The sequence below is a fragment of the Oncorhynchus gorbuscha genome, linkage group LG08 (genome assembly GCF_021184085.1).
Source record: "Oncorhynchus gorbuscha isolate QuinsamMale2020 ecotype Even-year linkage group LG08, OgorEven_v1.0, whole genome shotgun sequence".
NCBI classification, from domain to species: domain Eukaryota; kingdom Metazoa; phylum Chordata; class Actinopteri; order Salmoniformes; family Salmonidae; genus Oncorhynchus; species Oncorhynchus gorbuscha.
Genome location: NC_060180.1, coordinates 6,619,680 through 6,629,111, shown reverse-complemented (window position 1 = coordinate 6,629,111; position 9,432 = coordinate 6,619,680). Strand labels below are relative to the sequence as shown.

General features: G+C 39.0%; 2 protein-coding genes across 2 annotated transcripts; one reads left to right on the top strand and one right to left on the bottom strand.

Moving 5' to 3' along the window:
• The first annotated feature begins 2,162 nt into the window (after positions 1-2,162).
• On the top strand, positions 2,163-4,148 carry LOC124041132 (DNA damage-inducible transcript 4 protein-like). Its single transcript, XM_046358343.1, has 2 exons — positions 2,163-2,454; positions 2,744-4,148. Exons 1-2 carry the CDS (start codon positions 2,277-2,279, stop codon positions 3,256-3,258), a joined length of 693 nt encoding a protein of 230 aa, XP_046214299.1. The 5' UTR covers positions 2,163-2,276; the 3' UTR covers positions 3,259-4,148.
• A 727-nt stretch (positions 4,149-4,875) lies between these two features.
• Positions 4,876-7,081, bottom strand: LOC124041133 (dnaJ homolog subfamily B member 12-like). The gene is made up of 2 exons (XM_046358344.1): positions 6,857-7,081; positions 4,876-6,260 (listed from the first exon to the last, which is right to left on the bottom strand). Exons 1-2 carry the CDS (start codon positions 7,064-7,066, stop codon positions 6,150-6,152), a joined length of 321 nt encoding a protein of 106 aa, XP_046214300.1. The 5' UTR covers positions 7,067-7,081; the 3' UTR covers positions 4,876-6,149.
• Between the last annotated feature and the right edge of the window lie 2,351 nt (positions 7,082-9,432).

Below are 9,432 nucleotides of genomic sequence, written 5' to 3'. Positions count from 1 at the left end.
TATTTGACCTAGATAGTTTGTGTGTATGCATTGATATGTAGGCTACGTGTGGCTTTATTATTTTTTAATTTATGTAGTTCTGTCCTTGAGCTGATCTTGTCCATTAACATTCTATATTATGTCATGTTTCGTGTGGACCCCAAGAAGAGTAGCTGCTGCTTTTGCAACAGCTAATGTCGATCCTAATAAAATACCAAATGGAAATGAAATGAAATAAATTAACAGGAAATATATTCATATTTCTAATTATTAATCAATTATTATTTCTAGATTGCAAAGATAAAATAGATTTTTTTTCTCTTCTCACTAAAGGCAAATGCTTGAAATGTTCCATTTTTATTGCCAAGGCATATCATCATATCCCCCCACTTTCACAAAATCTACTTGCCTGCTTACAATGTAACAATTCAACCACTAGATATTGTGCAAACGCATGGTCTAAAGTTTGCAGGGAGTTACGCACATTCTCATATCAAGTTCAGTTTTTATTAAGGCTGTCAGAGGTTAGTTAATTCCAGTCAACTTTTGTCATTTTAATGCATATTTAATCTTTATCGTGATTAATCGCATTGTCTGAAAGCTTTCAAAATACACATAAAACATACATTTATAGGCCTACAGCTAAAAACTGCAATGTGATGTCAAAACAATAGAGGTTAAAGGAAGTGTGCTTCATCAATTTTCCTGATTTTACTAACCATTTTTTACTAACCATTTTTGGACAAAATTAAGACATTAAAATTCTTGTAATGCTTTATATATATATATATATTTAAAAAAAATCTTAATTACAGCTCAATTTGAGCACATTCTGAATATGAGATTAATCATGATTAATCACAGCAAAGACTGTGATTAACTCGATAAAAGCAATTTTTGGAGAGTTAAAAAAAACAAAACAAAAAATACTTTTGTGTGAAAACTGGTTTTGGGGTATATTATGTATACGCTACATTTATAAATGAGGCCCTGTAGATATGTTAAATTACTCAAGATGTGCCTAGGTAGCAAACATGCCCCAGATATCAGAAAGCAAAGCTTAAATTAAATGTCCTGAAATAACTAGAAACATTCAGTGTTGGGGTAGCTACTCTGAAAATATAGGTTATCTATTACTTCACACTGGATGATTACACTACACTAAAGCTACCATTAAGAAAAAATATAGTTTAATTTACTAAATTAACTTTGAAAAAGTAGTTCACTACATCCAAACTTTTCTGTGAAACATGACATCATATATAGGCTAAATCTGAAATGTCATAGACTACTAATTATAAGAACAAATCACTTTGGGGTTATATGTTAATACAATCTGTAATTTAGCTTATTAAACACAAAAAATATGTTCAAGTGAGAATCAGGTAGGTCGGATACCAAAAAAAGAAAGCTATTACCTACTATACCCATATTTTATTTTAGCAAAATAAGTAGTGTGTAGTTCCAGTAGTTAGCTACACTGCTACATGTCAAAAAGTAATGAACTACTTTTTAAACTATCACCAAGCTACTGCAAAATGTAGTTAAATGACCAGTTGAACAACATGTAGTTCACTTCTCCCCAAAACTGGGAACGTTTACTGTTCAAGGGTCATGACATAGTATTGCAGTGCATGCACTGTCTCCAAATGTCATTTTCTCCCTTGAGAAATACCAAATTGTGTACATTTCAAGGGTTGGTGTGGGGATAGTCGATACTATCTTTGGGTACGTGGGTTACGTGGGTTTCGTGGCGTTTGACAGTAAAGTTGAGAGGGGTGGAGCTGAGAGGGGGTGGGGCACAGGGCTCGGGGCTCCGGGAGGTGGGGGAGGCTTCATCAAAGGACCCACAATGTTACAGGGCAAGCTGGTTTCCAGTAGTTACCACAGCTACAAAATAAATATTGTCTATATAGGAAAAATTTATGCAACATTTTTTTTCTTAATTTAAGGTTAGGTATACGGTTAGCAGTGTGGTTAAGGTAAGGATTAGGTTTAAAATTCAGATTTAAAAAATAGGAATTGTAGAAATAGGCGGGCTTTATGATCTTGTAGCTGGGATAACTAGTGACGACCTTGGCACTCGCTAATACGTTAAGTTAGGACGTTGGGAACGTGCGAGATCATCTGATTGGTCGGTAGCCATATGTGGGAGGAGTGTTTATGCGGCTATTTATTTAGCTAGTTCCATTCTGTAATTGTCTTTGGTGTAGTCCAGCTGGTCTGGTCGGTGGTGAAAGACATCGCACTCTTAGCACTTATTTGATTTATTATTTAATCGTCAACGGGTTTAAAAAATGTACTTTACCTTTTCTCATAACAACTCGCTGGACGACAGCTTCCCTTCCTCCCCACAGGAAGACCTGGGTTCTCAACGGTTGTCCTGGGGGAATCTGGTGCAGAAACTAACCGTAATCAAAAGGATCAATCAACGGTTGGCAGACAAAGATCATCGCAGTTGGAATAGTGACACTGGTGAGTGTTTGTTTAGCACTGCAGCCTTTTGCCTGAGTGAAGAGTAGCCTACTGTCTTTGCTTTATTTAGGAGGATTGCTACAACGTTGCAAAATAATGTATCACACAAAAGGTATGCAGCAATATTGATTCCAAAACAGATTTAAAAGTATAACACTTTTTTTTCTTGGCATCAATAGTTGCTTATCCATAGGCTTCATATGAAAAAGTTCACCTCAAGACTGATTGTTACAGCACTATACAGTACAATGAATGAAAAGTAGCCCTATTGTTTTATTTTCTGTTCCAGGATCAGTCACAGACATGTCCATGATCTCCGAGTCTGACAGTGGTCTCTTCTACAGTCCACTGGAGGAGTCTCTCTGTGCCCACATTGTAAAGACCATTGTCGAGAGCCTCTCAGACGCTACGGACACTGTCCTGTTCTGCTCCAAACTGGTCCTACCAGATCCTCTCCTGCACAACATCAGTCGGGAGCTTCTCCATCTGGCTGATAGTGAGCCGTGCGGCCTCAAGGGGGCGCTCATTGACCTGTGTGTGGAGCAGGGGGACCAACAAGGAGAACTGTGTAGTGTGGAGCAGATAGCCGTTGACCATAACCTGGTTCCTACCTTCCATCTCACCCTCGTGCTACGGCCAGAGGTGGGGGGGTTGTGGCCCAAGGTGCAGAGGCTCTTTGGGGGCCGGAGGGCTGTGTCCCCCCAGAGGCAGAGTGGGAGACACACACTCAGGCTCAGTACCGGGTTCAGGGCTATCAAAAGAAAGCTATATAGTTCAGGAGAACTGCTCGTTGAAGAGTGCTGACCTGGCAAGAGCTATGGATGTTTTGTAGTAGATATCAGACCTGAGTCTAATAATACATATCTGAAATACTTTGATATTTAGTATGCTGCACTTTGTTTGGTTTGTCTGGTGCAATGGAACCGGTGTAATGGTCCCAAAAGTGCAAATCAGGCATGCTTCAATACCGTGACTCTGGTCGGATGTACATAATATTGTCTGACTCTGGTCTGATGTATATATTGTCTATGACTCTGGACTGAAGACAACACTACATTAAGAGAAGCCTTGTATGGCTCTGTGTGATAGAAGTGATTTCAGATATTCCAATGTGGTCACCAATGTACCTAAAGAAAACTCAATCCACTTCTGAAGGTGTGCAGGTACCTTGAATAGTCCAATTCTGATTCTGAAGATGCTTATAATTCCCATAGTCGGACAAGAAAAGCTTGTGCAACAATGTTAACCATGTATTATTTTTTTGTATATGCTAAAATGTATTAAATGTTTTCTAGGGAACACATCTTATGGCAGCTTTTCCACATCAATTGACATGTGGAGACAATTTAATGTAAGATATGGCCATAAAGACAATGCAAATCTGCTGTTGTTGAACCATGGATTTGATTAGACAGTATTTATTTGAACCATGGATTTGATTAGAAATGATTTGATACTCATATTCACCTGAACTGCTTTTTGTACTTTCTTTCAAGAACTTGAAACTGAAAAACTAAAATACATTTTCAAATTAAAATATCCATGTGAAATATTTTGTTCATGGATCAAATATTTGTCTCTGTAATAAAATAAAACTACACTAGGTCATTATATAGTGATTATAAAGAAACATTTGATATTTGTTTAATTTGAATAAATACAGATTCATTTGTGCAATAATTTGCAAGCTACAAGCAAATCCACAGAGTACATTCAATTATATAATTACATTAGCTACATAATTCCATCTAGCCCATGTAATAAAAATGTATGGTATTTACAGGTACTAACTATACAAGTTATAAACTGGCTCAGATGTCTATCCTTAAAGGCCTTGAGTTGGTTCTTCTAAATATTTATCAAAGCATAATATGGGAAAGAGCAGCATCTCATTCAAAAATACATTTCAATGCTTTAAAAAAAGAAACACTAGTGTTTGTATTTAAACCAACTATCACCTTGTCAGTTTGTTTCACAGTTCTACAGGAAGTTAAGTCTATCCGCAGGAGTGTGCAGGGAGGGGGGGGGGGTCCCCCACAGCCCATATGTCTGCAAGGCATTTTCTCTCTCTAATTGCTGCTCAAATCTTACGCTCTAGTTTGTGTGTGTTGGCTTGGATAGAACATTCTCTATTGATTTCTTAACATTCCATTCAAGTAACAAATAATCCGAGGAAAATAAGTCTGGAGCAATCAAAACATCAAATGGATCTCCAACAGAACTTTTTCCATTGAGGTTCAAATCAGAGCAGATGGGCAGCAGGTCATGCAAGCACACATCAAAAATGTTAATCATGGGCATCTATCAGTTACATTTTTTTAATAACACATTGGTTAATAAAAAATATTGTAACAGTGCAATGGGAAACCCATCCTCTGTCAATGATCTATCAGCAGGCAAGTAAGGGCATTTCACACACAGTTCTGAGCTATAGTATTTTATTTACATTTGGTCCGGTTGGTTTCACATTGCCAAATCAACTAAATTGCCGAAACCAGAAAAAAACAAATGTATTGTCACAGATGCAGTAAAATGTGTTTTACAGAGTCAGCCATGGTAGTACGGCGCCCCTTGAGCCTTGCTCAAGGGCACAGACATACTTCACCTTGTCAGCTTGGGTATTCTAACCAGCGACCTTTCGGTTACTGGCCCAACACTATCCACTAGGCTACCTGCCGCACCACATGTCCAAGCAATTGTTTTATTGGAGACAAATGCTCACGTTAAGTATATAAAGTTGAGAGCATGTGAACATCTGCGAGAGGATTTTGTGCATGCAGAAACAGTCATTTATGCTTTAAAAAAAACATAATAGCATAGGTTAACAGGAAGGATAGCGTGATATGTCTTGCTCATATCGATATCAAACCCAAATCAAACAATATTGAGGTCAAAACAGTATCAAGCGATACTGATATATTTTTCAAGTTTTATTAGTCATACAGGATACATGTGGTATACACCAGCCAATGAAATGCTTACTTGCATCTTCCTTCTGGACAATGCAACAACAATAAGAAATAATAAAATATAAGAATACCAACATAAAGTAAATGGCTCAGTAGAAGAGAATAAACATTTGACCAAAAGTATAATACAGGAAGGAACAATCTATAGTCCAATATTTACATGTTTTGGGGAAGGGGGGATTTGGGGGCAAGTGTTTAAATTGTGCAGTATTTAGCAATCATAATAAGAGTCTGGCAGCAGCAATTGTGATTTGTGTGTAGAATTAAATTATATGCGTGTATGTCTGTGGGAATTTTAGATATTGGTGCCCACCATTAAAATGTACCCTTCTGTATGTCTGTGGGAATTTTAGATATTGGTGCCCACCATTAAAATGTACCCTTCTGTATGTCTGTGGGAATTTTAGATATTGGTGCCCACCATTAAAATGTACCCTTCTGTATGTCTGTGGGAATTTTAGATATTGGTGCCCACCATTAAAATGTACCCTTCTGTATGTCTGTGGGAATTTTAGATATTGGTGCCCACCATTAAAATGTACCCTTCTGTATGTCTGTGGGAATTTTAGATATTGGTGCCCACCATTAAAATGTACCCTTCTGTATGTCTGTGGGAATTTTAGATATTGGTGCCCACCATTAAAATGTACCCTTCTGTATGTCTGTGGGAATTTTAGATATTGGTGCCCACCATTAAAATGTACCCTTCTGTATGTCTGTGGGTTCTTATCCCTGTATCCTGATCTGAATCTCCGACAGTCGTAGGCCTCCCATCTGCTGAGCCCTTTGGTACAAGTCAGTCTCCGAAATGATGAGCAAGGTACAGCAAGCCTTCCTCTGGAAGACAAAAACACACAAAAATGTATCCAATATATTGAAATAATTGATATAATTATGCACTTTATCAAAAATCTTAAAACTTCAGAATTATTTCACTGCATTGGTCTGGCGACGCATCCACCATTGTTCAAATCAAAATGTAATTTGTCACATTCACCGAATACAAAAAGGTGTAGTCTTACAGTGAAATGCTTACTTACAAGCCCTCAACCAACAATGCAGTTAAGAAAAATGTACTAAAATAAACTGAAGTAAAAAAATGTTTAACAAGAAATAAAACATAATAGAAAAATTGAACTTAAACAAACAAAAAATATAAACAAATAATTAAGGAGAAACAAAGTAACAGTAGTGAGGAAGAGACGGTGGCAGAAACATTTGTTACAAAATAAGTTACAAATAACGCAAAAAACACAATAGCACAAGGTGCCTGTAAAACGGAAGCCATCTCTTCCAGCGCCATCATAGAGTTGCAGGACGCATGCTGGAGAAGACAATATGAAAGGAAAATATCCAAGCCAGCACAGTAGGCATAGTGTGAAAAGGGTACAAACATTGCATGTGCGTTGCGTTAACGTTGGGCTGTGACTTACTCTGTTTCGTCTCCTTCCAGCAACTATTCCTGAGGTTGGAGATGCGGTCTTCAGGTCTTTTCCAGAATATCGCTCGGTGAAGCTAGCTCCTACATAGTAAGGCACCTTCAGGGTCTGTGTCTGCCTCCGGTGTATGTGGCCCGTACCACTGCAACGCAGCACAGGAAGTGACATTGGGACAAACGGGTGGTTCAACTTCCTGAGTGACATCACGCCAAAGTATTACTCGTAATTCTGAGGGTTACGAGCACAATAAAAGCTAACCGTGTATAATTTCATGTTGTAATAACTGATGCCATCAGACGTAATAAATAATGTGATAACCAGAGATGCTATGTAGAGGTGGTTCAGCAATCTTCTTTTTTACACTGACCCAACTAAAGCCTTTCAGATTTCCTTGTGACAAAACATTTACATTACATTTACATTTAAGTCATTTAGCAGACGCTCTTATCCAGAGCGACTTACAACGTTTAATCTATTCTGAAACTGTGACCCCAAGCTGTATAAAAGTGTGTATAACTATGTTATAAGTGAGTTGTAGAAGCATTGGTGTGTAAAGGAGGACAGTGAGACTGACAAGCGGGGGTTTAGGCTGTAGGGGTCACCATCATCTGGCTGAGGGAGGAGACGATGTAGTTAGGATGAGCATCAGCTGGACAAACGGAACAGCCTCTCTATAGGGGGACAGAGATATATGGAGAAAAGCAGAAATAAGAGTCAACACTGCTCCAGCACTCCCCAGCTGAAATCCAAATCGACTCCTAGCCCCTACTCCTCCTTTTAGGCACTTATGCAAATCAGAAAGGAATGACAGAACCTCAACCTGCCTGAAAGAGGGTAAGATGGAACAATAACATTTGCTTTCAGATATACATTGTCTCTAGGGGTAAGGGGTTGATTTTAGTATTCAGCACATACTGTACATTACAGAATAAAGTTCTGACTATTAGCATGGTCCACATTCTAATTCACAGAGCACAGCAACCAAAATGATGCCTTGAAGTAACTCCGGAAATAAGTAATACATTGATCAACTACCTACATATTTTACAGATTTCACTAAATTTCCTCTGTCTCCTCAGTGGTCTACGCTGAACAAAGTGCTCTATGAGTTTTCTGAGAACCTTTGGTCTACAAGTCAGATCTACACAAAGTCTCTAGGGTTAAACGTTAAGGATCCATTTGGAATTCAGCACACACGTCACAGAAAAGGCTAGATAACTAACCACTGTCTTAGTTTGACTATTGTCATGGTCAATACCCTTCATTCTATCATGAAGTGAGGACGATAGAAATGCATCCATTGATCAACAAAAAGGAGTCTACGGATTTCACTTACATCCCACTGTTCTCTCCACTCTGGTCCTGCTCTATGCTGATACCCAAAGTGCATTCCACACTTTCTGTAAACATGCACATTACCTGGACGCCAGCAGAACATACAGTATAGAACAACAATTAGCATCCCAACATCCAGGCCTGCAGAACATACAGTATAGAACAACAATTAGTATCCAAACATCCAGGCCAGCAGAACATACAGTATAGAACAACAATTACCATCCAAACATCCAGGCCAGCAGAACATACAGTATAGAACAACAATTACCATCCAAACATCCAGGCCAGCAGAACATACAGTATAGAACAACAATTAGTATCCAAACATCCAGGCCAGCAGAACATACAGTATAGAACAACAATTACCATCCAAATGTCCAGGCCAGCAGAACATACAGTATCCAACCATCCAAATGTCCAGGCCAGCAGAACATACAGTATAGAACAACAATTACCATCCAAATGTCCAGGCCAGCAGAACATACAGTATAGAACAACAATTACCATCCAAACATCCAGGCCAGCAGAACATTGAGACCGAAGGTCACGTATGTAACTACGGTTAAGTGAGCTATATGGATCACTCCAATACATTTATATATTGATGTCACTCCGCGGTGGAGGGACACATTCGAGGTGAGGATTTACAGATTTACTCCCATGTACACCTGTGCCACGGCTGGGGTCCGCCCCTATATATACACCCCATGGCTGCAACACACGTTCTCTACATCCTTGTTGAGGTGTTTCTAGCACCGTGAAGGATTGGAGTGATCCATATAGCTCAGACCTGCCCGTGTTCACACTACTCAACACTGCAGCAGAATCAGACCAGATCACAACTCTGAGTGGTTTCACCTCCTCCACCAATCTAAAAACCTATAATCATGGCCATCAACTCGGCTGCATATACTGACACTTAATAAATGTATCGCTTACATACTCTAACGTTGAAATCTGGGATATACACACCTGCCCCCACCCTTCCACTGACTGGATCATTTGAACCATCTGTTTCCATCCTTAAAAACAAATCCATCTCTCCACACACCATCTCACGTCCACAACACATTCTCTCCTGCCCTCAATCATGTTAACATCTACACTTGGTTTCGGAAATAGCCACGGAGGAACATTCCCCAATGCAATTGCCGGCCTTTCTCTGTCCCCAGTCTGAGATATTTTTTTCAGAGCTCCCATTTGTCTTGAACGCACTGAAGTCTAAATTTCTG